General features: G+C 34.9%; 2 protein-coding genes across 2 annotated transcripts; one reads left to right on the top strand and one right to left on the bottom strand.

Moving 5' to 3' along the window:
• Positions 1 to 2,090: 2,090 nt before the first annotated feature.
• LOC583352 lies at positions 2,091 to 10,840 on the top strand. The gene is made up of 11 exons (XM_795129.5): positions 2,091 to 2,257; positions 3,914 to 4,107; positions 4,890 to 4,976; positions 5,476 to 5,595; positions 6,228 to 6,362; positions 6,892 to 6,948; positions 7,415 to 7,501; positions 8,152 to 8,265; positions 8,712 to 8,843; positions 9,339 to 9,380; positions 9,690 to 10,840. The coding sequence occupies exons 2-11, from the start codon at positions 4,075 to 4,077 to the stop codon at positions 9,987 to 9,989; spliced, it is 1,107 nt and encodes a 368-aa protein (XP_800222.1). The 5' UTR covers positions 2,091 to 2,257; positions 3,914 to 4,074; the 3' UTR covers positions 9,990 to 10,840.
• Positions 10,841 to 11,885: 1,045 nt separating this feature from the next.
• Positions 11,886 to 18,590, bottom strand: LOC583339 (transmembrane emp24 domain-containing protein 3). The gene is made up of 3 exons (XM_783252.5): positions 18,238 to 18,590; positions 16,021 to 16,269; positions 11,886 to 15,258 (listed from the first exon to the last, which is right to left on the bottom strand). Exons 1-3 carry the CDS (start codon positions 18,577 to 18,579, stop codon positions 15,028 to 15,030), a joined length of 822 nt encoding a protein of 273 aa, XP_788345.4. The 5' UTR covers positions 18,580 to 18,590; the 3' UTR covers positions 11,886 to 15,027.
• Between the last annotated feature and the right edge of the window lie 2,679 nt (positions 18,591 to 21,269).

Here is a 21,269-nt window from a genome sequence, read left to right as displayed (position 1 = left end):
TCATTAAATTATCCCAACACTAAATTATTATTTGTTTTCTTCTATTTTTTTGTTTTAATTTTGTAATCTATTGCTTTAAATATCTAGTAACTTCTTGAAAGTGCAAAGTAGTAACAGCCTTTCCTATCTAAGAAGTAGAAAGTCGTGCGACTTGTGACGAACCCAAAACAAGACAAATCAATTTTAATTCCTCACGGGTCCTCCAAAGCAATTTGTTCATTATTGTCCCCGAAAGTCAGGTATGAGAAGGAAGGCGTCGTTAGATATTTGTCAAGAGCTGTCATCTTCATTGATTGTTACTGATTTTTTTTTTTTTGTACCATGGCAACCAGAAAGAAGCGGAAACTGGAATGATAAAGAAAATGCATGCAATTCCATCGGTGAACGGAGGAAAGAAAGCAATAGGAGCTGACTGAGGACAGGCCTGTGATTATATAAGATGTATCATTGCATAATCAGATCAAGGAGTAGAGTGAAAACAGGTCTATTTAAGAATTATCGTGATGATAATCAGATTGAGAAGTAGCAGCATTACAGAGGCATATCATGGGATCGGAAATATATACATCAGTAAAATCATATCAAAAGAAATATTGAATTGTTTTATATCGACGTTGATTTGCTTGAAAACGGACTTAAAACCTAAAAACCTATAATTTTCATGATTGTGCTAATGCATGTTTATATCAATATGGATCCAAAGGGGATGGAAATGGAGTAAATAATTAAAAATGCACGATATGAAAGACTTCTTTAGAGCGTTTATAAAACAGCTCTGTCAATAATAAAGACATAAATCTTGTCTCAAACTAACTCCAGGAAGCTCCGACGTCGACGCCTTCGGCATCGGCGTCGGAGCTTCTTGTAGTAATACACGTGCCAATGGTCTCACTTCTCAATCAGCGATTTAATGTTTGCCGATGAAGGGTTTCGTTTGCACAAGAGGACAGAAAATCAAAATTACCACATGATGAAAGATATATTAGAAGAGAATAATTAAGAAACGAACAAGAAAAGGGGTATCAAAAATTCAATTAAAGGTCTGTATTCTCTGCCCTCTGAAAAGGAGCCTGGGAAATATAAAGTCGATAACAAATAGAAATTAAGAGAAAAGATGCTGTGGTGTGCATGACCATAACAGAAGGAGCTATGATGAAAGATACAATGAGAGAGAGAGAGAGAGAGAGAGAGAGAGAGAGAGAGAGAGTGAGAGAGAGAGAGAGTGAGAGATGGGGGGGGGGGGGGGGATGACCCCGCTAGCTCCATCGCATGACTGCACCACATTAAAGATCGTGATGGTGATGATAACGGTGATGGTGATGAAGATGATGATGAAGATGATGATGGTGATGCGTATGATGCTGCTGATAATGCTGGTGAGAGAGATATACAATGAAAGAGAGAGAGAAGGGGAGGAGAGGGAGGGAGTGGTGGATGACCCCGCTAGCTCCATCGCATGACTGCATGCACCACATTAATGATCGTGATTGGTGATGACGACGAGGATGATGATAATGGTGATGATAATGATGATGATGAAGATGATGAAGATGATGATGGTGATGCGTATGATGCTGCTGATAATGATGATACTGATGAGGATAAAGATGACTGCGATAGTGATAATTACATTAATTCCAATTATATAATAACCAATTTTACGTTAATCATGTTCATGATCGATATTCATTGATATTTGTGACGATTTCGGCGATTTGTATCCATTCTGCTAATGATAACAAAAATTACCATTACCATGGTATTGATAATTTCTGTTTAGATGACAAAAGAGATAATGCAGCTTGTGCTAATGACCCTTACAACAAGACAAAGCAGATTTCTCTAAAGATAATGATGTTTGCAAAGTTTGGTAATGATGATCAAGACGATGGCGATGATGCCAAAGGCCTTCTGAATAATCCCCGTTTAAGTAGCCGCTGTGCCACTCATCCGCCCCAAACCCATCGATTTTTGTTACCTCCTAAGGGGATTGCAAAGAATAGATCTACCTTCTTCCTACAAAGAGATAAGTCATCAATTGTTCATACAAGTGAGAAACTCTAGGAGAAAGTATTAAGGACTTCAAAGGCCATACGGATTTAGCGACCATAGAAACGCCGATGCTCTCCCTACATACGACAGGTTGTTCAGTTTCGACAGTCGTGTTTTATCTAATTCAGGCACGGCGTGTTAGTTTATGATAACTTTCTGCAAAGGAAATCATAACAAGGATTATTTCACACACCTTTACATTAAGGTAAGCCAGAAAGTCTTGATGAAAATAGGGACAATTTGAAGATACTAACATATTCAGATCTTTGAATATGACTGGCACGCTGGTCAACAGCAAAAGAATGGTTCACTTTGCTTCCCGAGATTAATAGTTATGTTGATATAATTATCTTTTCCTGATGTTGATGCCTGATGGCTTAGTTATGTAGCTGAAGTAAAAAGAGCAAATGGACGATGTAGTGGAAAGTTTTGCGACTGGCACCTTTGAAATTGAAATTAGTTGGTAAATTATTACTAACACAAATGATGTAATAAACAAACATTAATAATAATGAATAGGGTATATATGCATTTTAAGCTAATTCACATGAAAAGTAATGTGCATTTTAGAAGTTACGCATTGCAATATTATTGTCATCATCAATGGCGATCTACCAAAATGACAGTTGTAGTAGCCCGATACATTACACAACAGTTTATCAATTTAACGTACTGAAAACTATTCGCCTCAGATATCATATCCATGCGTCCATCTAATTACATAAGTTGCAAACATGGCTATAGCAGCAAGGAACTACGACTATGCTAAACTATGAAATAATTAACTTTATACATCTGATAGTGTTTACCATGTGATATCAAATCACCCGTATAGTACATGTAGACGAAGTGAGCTGCTGTGTCAATACCATCTGTCAAACTCAAGTACACACTGAATGAGTTATTGATCTGTTGCGTAAATCATGTTCATCACATGGTTGTATCACGTCCTCGGATACAATGTGAGTATTGTCTTTCTGTCCGCCTAAGACAAGCTAATATTGTCGAATCAATAAACAGCGTATGTAGGTCATTCAGCACGTTAGATACAGCCTATAGTCATTATATCTACAGAATTAAACATTTTGTTTGGTAATTTCACCATCATCATTGCCATGTGCTCCGAGCATTATGAAGTAAGTCGATTTTTGAAAAATATTGTGGATAAAAAAAAAGGTTTGTCAGTTTTGTCACGTCCTCGCAAACCTTGTAGTTAATTGGAAAGTCAGTATATTCTTCTCCTTCTCAGAGCATTATGATATAAGTTGCATCCTTGATAGATATAATAATGTTAACCTCCAAAGATAATTATACTCAAAGCTGCAATTCGTTTCATCTTGTATCTTAACCCCCGTAGAGATTGACACGAGATTTGAGAAGCCGTATATATAAATATACACAAGACTGTTTGGCAGTAACTACTCACAAAAGAATAGAAATTGTGGGTATGGTGGCTCTAGGCTAAAATATGCTTTGTATCTGCAACCCTTAAGCTCATCCTTAAATCCTATTTCCATCGAAAGCTCAATGGAACACAACAACGCCGGAACTAAGAAGTGCGTGGTTTTCTGCATAACTGTTAACTGTTTGTTACAATATGGATTTGGCTGGAGCAAAATAGATCCGAGACACGCATATAAATAGATCAGTTCCTGAGAATTTTGGGCCAAATTCTGTGTTTTTGGAATTAATGAGGAAAAAATTGTGTTTTACTTTTTCACAGGACAGGAGATTTTAGACCTAGTAATGTATATAGCGTGGGTGAGAGTGTGTGGGCGTGTGCGTGCGTGCGAGTGTAAATAATAATGACGCAGTAGAATGCTTTCTACCGTTGTAATATTTCTTTCTTCTTTTTTGACAGATTCAGTGTTTCTAGCAAGCAGAATGTTGGCAGGGGGTTCTATGCCATGAACCATTCAAATCATTCTTGACTAAACAAAGTGACATTACAATGGCGGCTTGTGCATCTAAAACACCAAGCTATTTACATTAAAAGGGAGAACGAACAGATAACAGTGAATAATGACGAGTTCCACATTCCCTCAAATCACACCGGTATGTATATTTTCTAAATTCATTTTTGCATTGTAATTTTCTCCATTTCACTAATACAAGCTAAAATCTTGTAATCCGTTTTGTAGTTCAATCATAATCTCAGTAGTTCAGGTAAAAAAAAAAATGCTTCATCGTAAATATTTTATTTTGTTTTTCTATAGCATAATACAGGTAATTACTCTCAGCTGCAGCTGAGAAGTGAAAACAAAAATGGGAAATGAAAAATAACGATGATCTAGATTACCCTTTAACTTTCATTGTCTTTATTTTTACTCAATTCTGAAATATTTTCATATGCTGTTTTAAATAATTCGTTGGTATTGAACAAAAATCATGATTACGTTGAATATTCCCCCTCCTTTACCTTTCTTTCATGTTTTGATTCTTGTTATTGATATTCATTGGCTTTCAATTTCCTGCCAAAATCTTTCCGACACCCCGACAGACGACAGTCCCGCTGTCAAATCGGCCTGGTGGAAGGTGGCCCTTTACCCCGCCTGGACTGGATCTCCCCATGTTTATCCATTTCACGATAAATGCCTTTTGATTTCTGATTGTATGTAATCAATCCATTTTATTCCTAGATGTCATTAAGTCAGTTTCTATTTTCACCGTGCAATGAAATTAAAGACCACTATGCAGAAATCTATGGGCAAATCTTACCCATTATTCATTTCAAATGTATTTATTCATTAATTCAAAATATATTCAATGAAACAGTTTACATTTCTATAAGCATTGATGTAATTTGTTTATCTCTCTTATTTTGGATGGAATTACAGACGGTGAAGCAGGCAATCGACGGAGGAGATGCCATCGCATTGGAAAGGATGCTCAAAGCGGGACTTGACCCAAACATGATCGAAACGGTAAGAATTTTGTATAACAAATTAAAGATTTTTTAAAGGTAATTACCTTTTTGTGAGTTTACGATCGGCGTTTATACGAAAATGAGAAACGATGCAACCGTGTTTTGAACTAAACGCGTAACAAAAGCCTTATTCTGGCCTATAAAAGCATAAACGCACCCTTAGGTTAAAGAAAGGCAATGTGTGTCCTCATTAAGCCTTATTAAACAAAGTCTGATTCAAATTTGACAGCTGAGTAAACCTGGGGCTACCGATGTCTCTATCAAAGGCATAAAGTACAATCTTGACAAGAAAATTATTATCACTCTTTTCCCTCCAAAGTTGAAATTAAATCTTTGTTTTGAGAGTTCATAATTCGCTATTGGTCATTGCCAATTGAAATTAATTGATGAATTCAAGTTGCACGGGGGTTTATAAATTTCACTTGAAGAAGTCAGCTTCATTTTGAAGGCTCTTTTGTTTATTAGATGTAGACATTTTTTATTTTTTCCGCCAACAGCAAACTGACAATGGAGTAAAAAGCCAGCACTCGGCGCTCATCTTGGCTATCTCTCTAAATCAGATCGAGGTCGCTGATCTACTTATTAAAGCTGGTGCTGCCGTCGATACTATCTTCCTGGTGAGCTTGAAATACCATTTCGATTGCACTATTTCCTGCGCCAATCGAGTCTATGAAGGAAATCAATTATTGACAATAAGATTGTAAAAGACAAATAAGTTTCATTTTCTATGTCATATTTCATATGTCATTTGATATTCATTTTATGTTAAGCACTTGTTCATATTTTGACTGAGTTATGGAAATAAAGTTATTCGAATCGAGTTGAATTGAATCGAATTAGTTCGTACACAAACTATCAGAAGGATTGCTAGCAATATTCACCTTATTATCACTCATTGTTCTACGTCAATTATTACGATACCTCGTGTACAACGGGCTTGATAAATGGTGTATTTTGGCATTAATTTCTTAATCAACAGCGACAGAAACAATGCAATAACAATATTGAATATAGAAACGGAGGAAAGGGCACAATATTTGCGATAATTTCTATGACTCTTTTTCATATTCCATCGTAAGTTGCCACAGTTAACTAACAAATTGCAGGCCTACATTCCAATTACACGATTTCAAAAATAGTAATCAGATTTTTAAGGATAATAATATATATAATGACAGTCCTTCGTTTCTTAACGGACACACACACAAATCGAATTCTTATTTACATAATGTTCTTATCATTTCTCCAGAATTATGACAGTGCCAATAAGTGTATGTATGAGTTGTCTGCTCTAGCGACAACCCGGATGCTGTATGAGTTTACGTTAAGTAACACACTGGGAGCAATGCTTAGCACACTGGAAGAGGGCTTACAGAAAACACAGGTAGGATTCAAATATCATGGTAACTAATCTTGACATTTTCAAGAAGATGTTTAGTTTGAAATAAATATGGGCAATGTAATCCGAGTTGAATTAAATGAAGAGTATAATTTGGTATAATGTAGAAATTGACTCGTAAAAAGTGAGATTGTTTAATTTCAGTATAAATTTTAACGATATTTATATCTCTTATTTGGCGTTATGATATTTATTATCAAAATCTTCTTACAAGAAAGGGAGAAGAAAAAAGAAGAAGAAAGGAACATCACAAGATCAACAGCTTTTCAATTTTGAGATTGTTAATATTTTATAAGACTCCCTATGTGCCAAAAGTTTGTAATAATCATGTAAATGGCTATGAAATCACACTTATATACGTTGAAGAGACAGCGAATAACAATTAAACTGACAAGAATCATAATTATGAGCTCATCATTCTTTTCATATTCATTCGTATCAGAAGAATCTTTGAACACTACCATTATTTACTTATACTAATACAAATCTAACATATTTTGTCTATCCTTTTTAGGGCAGGGAACCACGTAAAGTACCCCCAGTTGATCTACCAAAGGATGTTCCTAATGAGGTAAAGAAGGAAAAAAAATTGTTATTGATCGAAAGTAGATCACATCTGATACCCAATCGTCTGTTATCAAATACAAATGATAACAGGAAGAAACCACGTCCTTGCTATGAGCATCGCATCTTTATCATGTGATTATAACCGGCGGATATGGAACTGAGTAATGACTGTATTTTTGTTAAACAATATTTCTTCTACAGATCAGTTCTTCACATAGTTATCTCGAATTTAACGAAGTGATCTAAAAGACATTTCGGTGATTAATAGATATGCCGGAATATTCGTAAATTAAAAACGGATTCGAGTTAGAAGTATTATCAAAAGATGAGGGGAAGTGTGACAGATAATATTATGACGGTAGGGAGAATCAGATAAGGAAATGAAGCAGAAGAGTAGTATAAAAACATTTATAGAGAACAGTTTAAATGAGGTTGTAATCTATTCTTCAACTTGTGTAATTTCTTTTCAGGTTCTGGTAGACTCTGTACGAGAAGGTGATCTTGACTCAGTCACAATCCTACTCTCACACGGAATGGATGTGAACCTCGTTCATATTGTAAGTCATGATGTCAATTATACGAGTCGATGTAACATTTTAAAGAAAAAAAATACCCAATGAATGTTTAGTGTTTACATTATGATATAAGTCATAATTGGTTACGTGTTTTGCTTTCGTCATAGAAAGAATTGTTCAAACTGGTTTGCATGATTTTGATATAATTTCCAATCGATTTTTTATCAAGAACATAGCGGCATTTTAATTCCAAATGAAAAGTCTTATATTTCTTTTACAATATCTTATATTTCTATTACACTTTTAAATTAAGGAGTTGATGATATTTAAACGAATGTGTCTATGCGATCTTCTCTCACTGCATTCGGCAAATGTTTGCAGTATGTACGTACAATGTTCAAGACCAACTGTTAACATTTAATTTTCATATCCCTTATCAATTTGACATTTGTTTTTGTAACTTAAGAAGAAGGTGGACTGATTGAATTAAGGCCTTTGTTGAATCTGTTTAGATGTAAGCTTTGATATATAACATTCTCAAGAAACGTAAATCGGGACAAATTAATTATTCACATACTTAAAAATACAAAAATTGGTAAGGATATGAATAATTTACTTGTCAACTGTATATCTCCAAGAGGACTTCTAATTTTTCTCTCTATTCATAACATTTGTATCTTGTATACTTCTAGGATGGAGAAACGGGGTATGCCATGTCAATCTTGATCCTATCCATCATCAGAAGACGATATTCCGTTGCCGCTTTCTTACTCAACAAGGGTGCCGAATGTGAAACAGTTTATCTGGTAATCCTTCAATAACGAGAACGTTGACTATTAATAGATTGACCAAAATTGTCTCCATACTGGTGTTTGATTCCAGGAGCAGAACAGTTGCTCCCGAATAATTTCAGAATTATACATGATGATAAGACTTTTGCCCCCCCCCCGGCCCCCGGGCCCTTCTCCCCCATTCTGAAAATAGATCAACATCACTTATTGCGTTTTGTAATGATGCCGTTTCGTATATTTTTTCGAATAACTGATCTCGAAAATATCTGAGTGTGATCACGATTACCGCTTTTACCAACCCCCACGTTTGAAGGCGGACTGGTGCTTTTACTTTGCTTTTGACAACATCTATCCTTTGGACCATTATAATGAGTGATGACAAGGGCTGTTTTAATGTAGTATTCGGGATATATCTGGACTATTTTGTTTCAACACAAAACTTTGATATATTTCAATTTCAGAATTATGACAAGAGCGAGGATAACGTGGTTGATCTAACAGCACTATCAGCAGCAGAACGCGTCAAAGCAAAATTTCCATCCAAAGAATTAAATGCCTTCATTCATCTCTTAGCTGAGGCACTCGGCAAAGTGGTAAATTATTCTATTTTTTTGTTAGGTTGCTAATGTTTTCATTTTTTAATGTATTATATTTATTTTATTTATTATATTTATTTCATTTAATTTATTATTCATTTGTTTTATATATTTATTTTATTTCATTTATTTTACCTTATTTATTTATTTCATTCATGTTATTATCATGCTTATAACAAGTTTATTTTTTGTTGTTGTTTATTGACGAACTGAAGGAGTTTATATACGTTTCTCAAGGAGCATCCATTGTTAGAAATAATAGAAAACGCCCTTTGATTTTTAAAAGTGTACGATTATCCTCTAATGCTTGTGTCGTTGTTTTACATCGAATCAACTGTAATACCAGTACATATGTTAGGCCATTCAATCATTATTTTGAGGAAAGTCACGACTTTTGTTTGTTCATTAAAATTTATTCTAATATCACATATACAAAACGGTATTTCATTTCCTGAAGTTACTAAAGTCCCTTATTATCTTTATATATTTTAGACCGGAGAACCCAGAATAATGCCATCAAATGACATTCCAAAGGTAAGTCTTTATTTCATGTTAATTATTGGAAAGTTATTTGTGATTAACTAAAAAAATGGAAAATACAATGTAAATATATTCACATCGTAATATAGAGGGTTCATTTTCAGTGGGTTTTTTAACCAACGAATTTTCATCATCGTAAATTATAATGAAGTAAGTGAAATATGAATTAAAGATTTCAAGGCCCACAGACCATACCCCTATACCAAAGGCTTACCGTATTGTATGATGTATAGATTTAAGAAGTGCAAAAATTCGTCATCTATATACTGTGATTATTATCTTTGTTTCTTCTGTTCTTTACAGGCTAAATTAGAGGTTCTTCCGCGATATCGGAAGAAGGTGCCTCGTATCTTCATCGCCAGCGTCAACGAGGAGGAGGTCGAAGAGATCAAGGCTTGGGACAGCGTCAGCGTCGGCAGCGTCAATGACAACGGACGTGGACACATCTACAAGGAGACAGCCGACGACGTCGACGATGACCAGGAGAACAATACTGTATCGAGCATGAGTACGGATGATCATCATGATAGCAGATTGATCCATAATGGAAAGAAAAAGGATGAAATCTCAAACCAACAGTCTTCAACGTGTGTGATATTGTGAATGAAGGCGGCAACATGACAGAATTTGTTCCAGCAAGGCAGCAACAACGTAATTTTCAGTGCGAGTAAAGATATGGCAACAATAGTATTAGTTGATCGCGAGGAAACCGAGGAGAACAGATAATGAAGAGAAGAACCTATGAACAAATGTTATGCACGTCTTGGAAATTGTTTAAACAATCATCGATGTGGATGACTTTAATTCGATGAACCAGATGGCGAGAAGAAAAAGGTTTCGAAAAGAGAATATAATGAACAATCTAATCTGTTCCTTGGAATTTTGTATATAATTTAGAGAAATTTTGTGACGCAGGAGATCATGAAAGAAAAATCGGTGATATTCTTATAACATGTATATCCATTTGATGAATTTCACTTTCAGGTATATCAAAGTTCAGAGGCATAGCTAAATCTTTCATAGCCCTTTGTATAGAAATGTTTGGGAACGTATAAGCCGACAATTTCTTATTTTCACCAGTGCATGGGCGCGCGTTATTAAACATATACTTGCCGTTGTATATACACATTTTGTTGAGAAAAGATTTCTCCTTTTTTGCTTGCTAAACAGTGTATGTGTCATTTGATCTGAATGGGCGTCATAATGTCGTATGTTCATCACTAGATTATTAGCGATTCTCCATAATTTGGACTTAATCTTTGCATGCTTGATCTTCTTTCAAATTATAAGCTTATACAAAGAAAATATAAGATACTTCGATAATTAAGAAAGCATTATAAATGTTATGTTGATCTTGTATATTATTCATATGTTTCATTTTACTTGTTTTGTAAATAGTCTATATGTATTTTGAAATGGAATAATAAAATCCCTCTGAAGAGGTATAGAGAGAACAAAAGTATATAAGCTTAGTGGTGATGGGGGTGACTAAGCAATACATTTTTTTTTAAATTCCATCTTTGATTTTTATTATTTTTCTTAGGATCCTTGTTTTAGCCTTCGTATATGGAGCAGCTGATTTCAACAGTTGTTTTGGGGTTTACAAGAGTGAAACGCAAGGCGCTTGGTCAAAGCGACGTGTTATGAGGGATGAGACAATGTAATATACAAATGAAATACAACATACATGAATTTCTATCTTTCAAACACAATGAAACCCATTTTCTGACGGTTTATATTACGCATTTTAATTTTTTTTTTTTTTTTACTAGGTTAAAGATATCTTTTTCACGTTTTCATGAATCTTCTAATATTCTCCTCTATATCCTCCATTTTGTCTTCTCAAATATGTCACTATCTCCTTATCAACTCATTCACTACCCCCTTCATTATATCCGTCACCGTCCTTTTCAATATCATTTTAATTACCCCCCCCCCCCCCACCTTCATCATCTCACTATTATAATAGCCTACACTATCTAATTTATTCTCCTTTATGATATCCTTCGGTACCTCTCTAGTCATCCCTTCCCTGTATATTTCACCATCTCTTTTTTTTTTACTGCCATCCTCACTATCTCCCACATTATATCCCTCGCCATCTCTATCATATCCACTTTCTTTCAATATTTCCTGTCACATACTCCTTCCCTCTGCTTTACTTTCCTCTTCGTAATTTTGCTTTGCTTTGATGAACATCCCTAAAACAAACAACAATATACGAATTCGTCATAGACCCCCCCCCCCCCCAATCTCTCTCTCTCTCTCTCTCTCTCTCTCTCTCTCTCTTATCTCTCTCTCTTATCTCTCTATCCTATCTAATTCATTTTGTGAGTCATTTTCTTTTCTGATCCTGGTATTGAAAATATTACAAATACTAAAAAAATTAATGATTGTTGAACAATTTAAATAACAAAGTCGCCTCGACTTCGTTCACCTTTAAAACTTGAATCAAAGCAAGAGTGTCTAATATTACCAATAACAAAGAAAACAAAATGATTTAACAATCATAAAGATCCAATCATCTTTAATACCATTATCATTACAAACTGTGTTTACCTGATTATCCAAAAAGTGCAAACTGTCAACAACAAAAATCACCGAGGAACCAACCACTAGAAAAGGTGTTAACCTTAATTGCCAAAAAATGTGATGGTGCCTCCATAACATACCAAAGAACAATGATAATGTGTACTTCATGCATTCTTCATTCCTGAACAAAACACACAAAAACAAAGGCAAAGATTCCTTGAATTCCTTAAATTGTTTAAACAGCAAGATTAGCCCGACTTTCTTCCTCTAGAATTCTATCCATTTAACAAATCTGAGGTGCTCCCTATAACGCTAGAAAGTGAAACGCATGCATATCTGATTTCTAATTCTGAAACGGCACCGCTCATCATACCAATAATAAATAGATATACATGAACAACATAGTATGCACCACTAAAGGCCATTATGTGCCATCAAAATACACGTCTGCATGCATGTAAATCAATGGAAGTATACTGCATCAATGGTAATGCTTTTAATCAGCAAAAAATAATCTACAGATAAAACAGAATTAAGCAAGATCACTGTATTGGGAGAGATTAGAATATAATGAAATCAAACAGATTCACAACAATAGATCTACACACATGCACACAGATATTTTGTCAAATGTTACTACAATATAGCATAAAGAGGATTCAATGCATTACTCATAAATACATAATTTTCACACCCTTCTCTTCAAAACGAACAGAGGCCAGTGAGTACATGGTTACACATATTTCAAACTAGTCTACATAAACATTAGCTAACATTCTAATATCATATGTCTTTATTCTCTTAATATCCACACAAACAACATATGACTATACAAAATATCTCTTATCATCTATTTACAAACGTCTTTTTTAATGATTCAAACATAAAAATGAAATGTAAATTTACACCTTGGTATAAAGACAATAAAGAAAACACATACGATGTAGAATCCTAACTGACAATATAAATACCTAAGAATGATATTCCCAACTATCTACATCAAAGTGAAGGAACACTAAAATATGTCTTCCCATTATGTCCCTTCGTATGTTTTTGTTTCACACATTATCACATACATAACAGCCACTAATCGTCAAAGAATAAGACAAGAGTCTACTTTATAAATCTCGCAAAATTCCACATACAGTTACAGTCTTGACATATAACTTTAACAAAAACATAAAAAATCTCCAATAAGATTGGAAAATATGAATATTGCGCAAAACACTAAATAGCTTACTTTTAATTTGTGTAATTTCACTTTACAGCCTGTATGCCTATAAAGCCCCAAAGCCATGATTTAACTTAACATTTTGCATTGTAAATGTTGGGCAACAGTTTTGCATATGGACACATCACTTTACTTTATATACATGTATATTATTTTTTATGCATGACAGGTCTATGCTTGACAGACAGAGGAGGCGCGATAGCTCAGTCGGTAGAGCAGTGGTCTCATAATCCGGTGACCCGGGTTCGAAACCAAGTCGATGCGTTAGTGCCCTTTGGTAACTCATTAATCCTCATTACCAGGTCCCTCGGCCGTCTGGTTGCTTACTTACAAGCATTTATGCTTTCTTAGCAGTCAGGTGAAAAATAACAACCAACAACCAACATTTGCTTGTTGTTGTTTTGTTTATTTTTTGTTGACCCAAAATATCTTAAATATCAAATTATCTTGAATATATTGAATTTGCCTTTTTGTACATAATGAACCTTTAGAACATCATCATCATATACTTCCTCATATATATGTTACTCATGATTACAATGCTTATATTTGGAATTTAGTCTGTATGTACCAAAACTGTATCAAAACCATTACTCTCTAAACTGCCCTGTGCGAATTTTTTGTCAGCTGGAGAATAATGATGATAATAATCACATCATCAAACCATGCATACCTTGCAAAATATACCATGAATATATATTAGGATTTTCCGTACTCCTTTTAGACACTTTATGCCTTTCTTAATAGATTTGTTTCTCTTTCGAATACTTAGGATTTTACCATTTACTATTGATTAATTTTGCCTACCGGCATCTTTAAAGGGAAATCCAACTTTAATGACAACTTATCTTTTTTTTTTCCCGCAACCACGCCCCCATTGAGTAAAAAATAGAAAAAGAAGAGAATTTGGAGGAAAAAATGGCATCTAACAACATTTCTCCCCTATTGAGTAAGAAAAATTGGAAAATAACAGGGAAGAATAGAGAAAGATTGGGAAACCGATTTAAATCAGGTTTTGATCGGGCCTGAATAAAGTACAAAAAGTCATAGAAGCAGAATGGTGAAAGTCTGATTGAAATTGGACACAAATTAGAAAGTTATGAATTTTTGAAAGTTGTAATCGCTAAACATACTGGCTCTTCAAATTGGCCAAATCATTAATATCATAATCATTGTGATGAAGTGTCAAACAATTCCCCCATTTTTCCCAACACACTCAATTAATAAAATATCAATTTAAAAAAATATTCATTACTCAGTGGGGCATTTTCTTTTTAGAGGAACTATACACTATCCATGATATATTTAGAGTAGTGCCCAAAGGGAGAAGGGGCTGAATGATTTCATATTTCAAATATTCATTACTTTCTTATTGTTGGTCCGATCTATTTCAAACTTCACCATTCTGTTTCTCTTATTTTTCTGCTTTCAAACAAATGAACTTATTACCCAGGTTGAATTGCAAACTACATGTAGCTATTAACTGAGAAAATCCGAGAGAAAATGGAGAAAAAATTAATTAATGTACAGCTGATCTTTATTTTGTTTGCCTCATTTATCTTTGTTTCAAATCAGATAACCAGTAGTGCGGTACTGCCCGTACAATTTTAATGAATTTGGCATGTTTTTTACCACACTGTAAAAGTACAAAATTCATGTAATGAAATCATAATAACACAAAAATGTGTAATGGCAATAGAATACACACTTATTTGGGCATGGACTTTTTCTTCATACTTTATTTCACTAAGAAACAAAAATCACTAAACAGAGTCATCAATATAAGGCAAACAATGAACAAAGACAGAGACCAGAACATTCAAATCAACCATTTATCTAAGAACTATAGGGTGACAAACCAAAACCATTTACTAGTGACTACGCTCGGCCAGTTTTGTTTTTCTTGTCTGTGAAAAAACTACGAAGAACTATTACTTGACCGATACCAATGACAAGAATTAAGAAGAATTCTCCTAAAGACCAGAGATGAACCCTCTTGTTAAGACGTTCTGCCTGACCTCGACCCTTTCCTTCTCGTAATCTGTAGTGAGTCTGGAAGTTGACTACAGCTTTGAGTGCTTCATGGATCGTTACACAAGATGTCTCTAGCTGCAATGAGATTAGATGGGCGAAAAGGTTAAAAAAATACACTTTTTTAACTCTTGAACCAGGTATCGTCTTCGAAGATGACGAAAGAGAAGTACATGAACCATGGGACTAAAAATTTTGGAAATAAACATGCTTGCAACATATTGGGTAATGTCATGTTAGCAGGACATTAATCTTGGAATTCATTAAACTTGGCATTCAATATTTTGCAATTAGAAGTAATTTTAGGATTTTTATCATAGATTGGTCAATTACTATATAGCCTATACATACCTGGTAGCTAAAATTGAAACCCTTACGCCTTCAAAACAAAGTTTGACAATTAAGTCTGAGGTCTAAGTTTCCTTTGTCAAATGTGGTCTTTGTACAACTATGGTCAGATTTAACTGAATTTTTTTAATACGGACCCAATTGTAAGTGTCTTAACTCTGAAACAGACAGGAATATTACTACCAGTACAAAAGTAAAACCCCTGCCAGCACTTTTTACTTTGAAGGTGCATCTTTAGATGTTATTTATGGATAACATCATTTCTACTCTCCCAAAATGATCATTTAATGATTGCATAACCAAAAAATCAGAACAGAAGAAAAAGGGAAAAACAAATATTGTCATCACTTGCATATTACCCTTGCTGTATTTTATTACTAAAAAAGGATTCAATCCCCTTTTTTTTTGGGGGGGGGGGGTATGAGCAAGATGATTTCAATCACGGAGCACAGGCACGATCAAGTTATCTGATGAAAGAAGGGTTCCACTCACCTGTCCTAATGCTGTAGCATGAGCTCCAATATCTCTAATAAGCGGATCTTCATCTCCAGCCATGAAGTCAAAGTAGACAACCTTATGTGCAAATGTCGAGAACTCGTTGCTGAAGCAGAATTCTATCGTCCCAGCTTGATCTGTCGTCCAGGTAAATGTGTCGTACTGCTTCCTCTTCTCCTTGTAGACCACATTGCCATCGGGGGACTTCACCAAAGCATCTACATCATACTGCCCACCTGTTACAACCTAAACACATAGGAAACCACTGGTTAAACAAAGAAAAGCGATGGAGACTCCAATATAGTGACAAATGATTTCGATGAAAATGGCCTGGATAAACAGTATTATTCATGTCAATTACATCAGAGAAACCGTTGATGAAAGTCGACATTGTATTAGTATCAAACTATCAGCATTGTATTTGTATTCATTGTGTACATTTCTTGGTTGGCGCAAGCACCGAATCTCTGTGTGAACTTGATATACCAAAGTTCGGTCTTAAAAAACTTGATTCAAATGTTGCGCAAAACGTAGAATCCTGTAAATTTTCATGGGCGTAGGAACCAAGTTTTGGGCCGTTGGTTTTGTTTTGGTCAAGTAGATTAGCAAACCAGATAATTCGAAAATGCTAGCAGGACATGATGGAGGAAAATCAATAGCAGTTTCTTCAGATCTTTAAACCTAATTTTCAGCTTTGAATCAGCTGGAAGTTACAGAAATGAATTCATTAACGGTAACACTAACGGTACGATTTCAGAGCGACATATTTAAAAGTGAGGGTTTCAACAATATATCATTTTGATATTTCAATTTCAATAGTCAGAATGCGAAATGCATACATTACGTGTTGTTAGGTAGAACAAGCCATGTTAATCCTACCTAGCAATACGTTCTCCAAATAACAAAAAATGAAGTGTTTCTCATCCCCGCCTGCCTCCTTTAAATTTTTTTTTTTTACTATTTACTATTCAGAAGAAAAAAGCCCCCCCCCCCCCCAAAAAAAAAAGCCTGTGATATACATTTTGATAAAAATCATTTGTTTTGTCTACTCCTACATTGCATCAGTATACTCACATAGCACAATATGTGTGAATAAATAGGCTTGGCCAGCTATAATTAGCATGGCAGCCGTCTTGGAAAAAAATTGCAAAATAGTAAATAGTAATGCCCTGCAAAGTCTGGACGAGAAACACATTATTTTTGTTATTTGGCCTTACATGTACTGTAGACCTATATGTATGCAAGTTGCATTTCTGACAATTAAAATCATATTATTTTTAGAGGGTGAATTAAATAATTTGTAACGAGGCACTTAATATTAGCTAACAAAGATCTGTGCATTAAATTTGATTACATTAAATGACAAAAGTATTTTAAAGGTTTTTATGAAAATTGAAAATGGTCTATTACTCTATTCTCTCTCTCACTCTCACTCAATCCAGCAAAGCATAGACTAGAGAGTCAATGCTAATGCGTATTGACCTCTAGCACTGCACTATGTGTTAATAGGCAGAATTGCACTCACGAATAGTCCATATCCATACACACATGACACACAAATGCACGCAATGAAGTCGATGTGGCTGATCGGCAAGTTTGACAGTGGACTCACAATTTGAATTTTTAAATTATTCTTTCTAATATTGGTAAGTTGAACAAATTGTACTACTATTTTTTAAAATAATTTAGGTGTCATCAAGACAATAGTAGCACCGATGTTGAGTGAAATCAGTTGAGTTTTGTACAGTGGTGTTTGAAATGTTGAGAATCAATAGCACAGCTTTAAGTTTTAATACACAGCCAGGCCAGGAGGTGAACCGACCAGGATAGTAATGCAGCTATGTGTGCTCAGTCTCAGTCTCAGTGCAGTCTCAGCTCAGCTGCAGCTCTCTCTTCTCTTTCTCTTTTTTGCCTGACAACAATGCCACAAAGACTCAGTTTACAAGAGTTTAACAGTTATCTAAAGACACTCAGTTCTAGCTGTAGGCTCTACTCACAAAAGGTGAACCCGAAACATAAACCCATCAATGAAATTGAATACAAAAATGACAACTATTTCAGTATTTGGCCAATTTTTGTTAACACACACTATTCTTTGTAGATGGGACTGAAGCTAAATATTTCATTAAAAAACCCGTTTTTTGGAAGAAATGTAACTAAAAAAAGCAAACAATACAATAGTATACTGCACTTTCTAACGAAGAATATATTTACCTGATATTCAAGAATGATTTTCACATCTTTTTCCACATCCTCGTGAAAACATTGATTAGCATTATCTGGCAATTCAAAAGTCAATTCCACTGCTTGCGAAACGGCAAGCAAACACAGAGCCACGAAAATACTGAGAAATAAAGTAATTTCACACATTTTGAAGTTATAAGGTTGAGTTCCACGATGAAGGCTGGAGCAAACGTAACTGTGAAATGACGAGAATGTCTTCAAGTCCTGCCTAAAATCATCTAATTCTCTCCTCAAGTATCCGCATTTCTCAAATATGATGAGTAGCTCAATGTGAAACCACTTTAGCAACGTGGCACACGTACATCTGTACATAGAGCTTTGGCCAGAGACTGTACCTGTTACGAGACATTCTACAATGAGCTCTTTTCGTAGCACTCGCGTCATCCGTGCATTATTCCGTGGAAAATGGCTCTAAAAGTTACGGTTCTCTTATATGTTGTCTGTTTATACGTTGTCTGATTTTCTTATTTCTTACATGTATTATTTATTCCACCTTTTTCATGTCTGATTTTTTTCGCAAGAGAAAAGGGAGAAACCAATTGACATTCATAGAAATACCAGCACAATTCCTAAGACTGTGTATGCTTTTTACAGCGCCCCCTGTACGATTGTATATTATCACGGCGAGCAATTCAATTCGATCCAATCAATTCAATTTGTTTCACTAAAGCAATTAAACAATCACCTATAGGCCTACATAATATAACTATACATTGTTACATAAAAGGAATATAATACATGTCATATATACATATACGTGCAACAATATAAAAGTTTCTTGGTAGAAACCAGCCAGAAAGGTGGTGCCCCTTATAAGTGCCACTTACGATTTATAAGTGCCACTTACGATAATTTAGGCCGGGATTTAGGACATTTAGACATTTCCCTAGTAGAATTTTTTTTAAAATTTAAATGAATCATTTTTGACATAAAGTTGTATCAATATGGGATAAGCCTAAGTGTATATGGTCATAAGCCAGTCCGAGAAACCTTGTATACAAATGGTAAACAAGTATTCACATTTTTAATCAACTTGGTGAAAATTTTAATCAATCACGGATTACCATATGAATCACACAATTGTTGGTTAAACTTTAACCTGTTGATTAAAATTTAATCCGTGGTTGATTACAAATTTTAATCAATAAACATATTTGCTCAATGTTGGAAAAAATGGTGTTTATTAAACTTTAACCATTTTTTGATTAAAACTTTAACCTTTTGTTGGTTATTTATGCTTTGTTCAGGGCTGATTCACATGATGTTGGTTAAACTTACATGGGTCGTTGGTTAAAATAAAATTGTAACCTTTGTAGGTTAATTCTGCTTTGATTAATTCACACGTTGTTGGTTAAACTTTAGTGGGTTGTAGGTTACAGTTTTTAACCACTGTTGGTTAAACTTACGGGGGTTTGGAGGTCTTATCCTCGTGTTTGCAGGTAGGAATGTTTTAATATGATTATCATCAATACTAAAATTGTAGGAAGAAGTGAAATAAGGTTCTTGCTCAAATTAAAAACGTTTTGTGTCCCGGGCCCGTACTTCGGGGTGTCCCTTTGTAATTCCTCCGGGTATCAACGTTTCCAATTTTTAGTCTTTTTATTGTTTTATTTTGATATTAATAAGTATTGAAAATGTATTTCAGTCATCAAAATATTATGTTGGACGGCATGATGTTCAAGCTAAGGTGGTGATGGACCAGTCGATTCATAGTAATTTTCAACAACAAAAACTATGATGTCGGGGCAGTTGGGGCGCCTCATGCGTATTGGTATTTGCAGAAATCACCAGTGCCTATTTAATTTTCTTGTTTATATTCACACTTTTTCACCACTAGAGTCCAGACAAGCATTTTAACCCCCAAAATTGCAAAAGAATTTGTTCCATCGATCGCAGATCCAATCCAATCCAATCCAAAAGATATTTGGTATAGCGCGTTTTTCTTGCGGTTACAAAGCGCTGCACACACCGCTCCACATAATGTTTGGGCCACTTATAAACAAAATTTAGTCACTTCTCAGAGATCAGTTAAGAAAATGTAGGCTAGTAATAAAGATCTTAGGAATAGTCCTCATAACAGCATACTAAAAATGTTTTAGAAGATATCAGTGGTGCAAAGCACTTAACTGTTTGCAGAATATGCACTCTAAAAAAAAATACCCAATATTGGGTAAAATTTTACACTTTACGAGGGTAAAAAGGGAATATGCATGTTTGTTGGGTAAAATTTGACACAGGGGTGGTTGGGTAAAAATTTACCCAGCAAATGTTTCATGTTTTACCCAACTGATGTGCAATATATTTGACCCAATGTAAAAGGTAAATGTTACCCAACGCCAACCATGTTCCCTTTTTGACACAACATTGGGTAATTTTTACCCAACTCATCCTGGGTACTCGTTAACTTTGTTCTTGTGTAATTTTTTACCCAAAAGTTGGGCAAAATTTTTACCCAACCTTATCGTATGATTTTTTATTTTTACACAGATTTGGGTAAAAAAGAGAATTTGTCCGAGGAGTTGGCTGGAAAAGTACATGCTATAATATGTAGTTTAGTGTATAAGTAGCAGACCTCTCTCTCTCTCTTGGCTAGACAGTCTTTCGCTTGGCGTGCTCGCAGTAGGTGACTGCATCGCGGATGACATTCTCCATACGAATAATGTGTTGTCCAGAATTATGAGGAATTTCATGTCCATATTGAGAAGATTTACACGCATTCATGCAAATAAATGCTGCGGAAAGACACAAGTGCATGATCGTAGTCATAGGCGCCGGAAGTGGGGGGGGGGGGGCAGGGGGGCAGTTGCCCCCCCAGTCAAAAAAGTGGGGGGGCAAAACGCATTTTTGCCCCCCCCCAAAACGCCCCCCCCCCTCCAAAAAAAAAAAAAAAAAGCAGTAAAGGAATAAACATGGTTTGTATTTTTAACCCAAAAGAACATAACAATAATAAAAACCTGAATTAAAGCACATATACCATTCCATTCAAAGAAAAGGAAAGTTCA

Source organism: Strongylocentrotus purpuratus, unplaced genomic scaffold, assembly GCF_000002235.5.
Source record: "Strongylocentrotus purpuratus isolate Spur 01 unplaced genomic scaffold, Spur_5.0 spur5_scaffold_6, whole genome shotgun sequence".
In the NCBI taxonomy this organism is placed as follows: Eukaryota; Metazoa; Echinodermata; class Echinoidea; order Camarodonta; family Strongylocentrotidae; genus Strongylocentrotus; species Strongylocentrotus purpuratus.
Note: the sequence above shows the minus strand (reverse complement) of the source record. Positions and strands in the feature narration are given on the sequence as shown.

Excerpts from the sequence above, each read along its gene's own strand:
- LOC583352 (XM_795129.5), top strand. The coding sequence starts at position 4,075 with ATGACGAGTTCCACATTCCCTCAAATCACACCG. Across the intron at positions 7,502-8,151 it reads ATGTGAACCTCGTTCATATT|GATGGAGAAACGGGGTATGC; the intron begins GTAAGTCATGAT and ends GTATACTTCTAG. Across the intron at positions 8,266-8,711 it reads AATGTGAAACAGTTTATCTG|AATTATGACAAGAGCGAGGA; the intron begins GTAATCCTTCAA and ends TTTCAATTTCAG.
- LOC583339 (XM_783252.5), bottom strand. The coding sequence starts at position 18,579 with ATGTACAGATGTACGTGTGCCACGTTGCTAAAGTGGTTTCACATTGAG. Across the intron at positions 16,270-18,237 it reads AAATCATTCTTGAATATCAG|GTTGTAACAGGTGGGCAGTA; the intron begins GTAAATATATTC and ends CTATGTGTTTAG. Across the intron at positions 15,259-16,020 it reads ATGCTACAGCATTAGGACAG|CTAGAGACATCTTGTGTAAC; the intron begins GTGAGTGGAACC and ends ATCTCATTGCAG.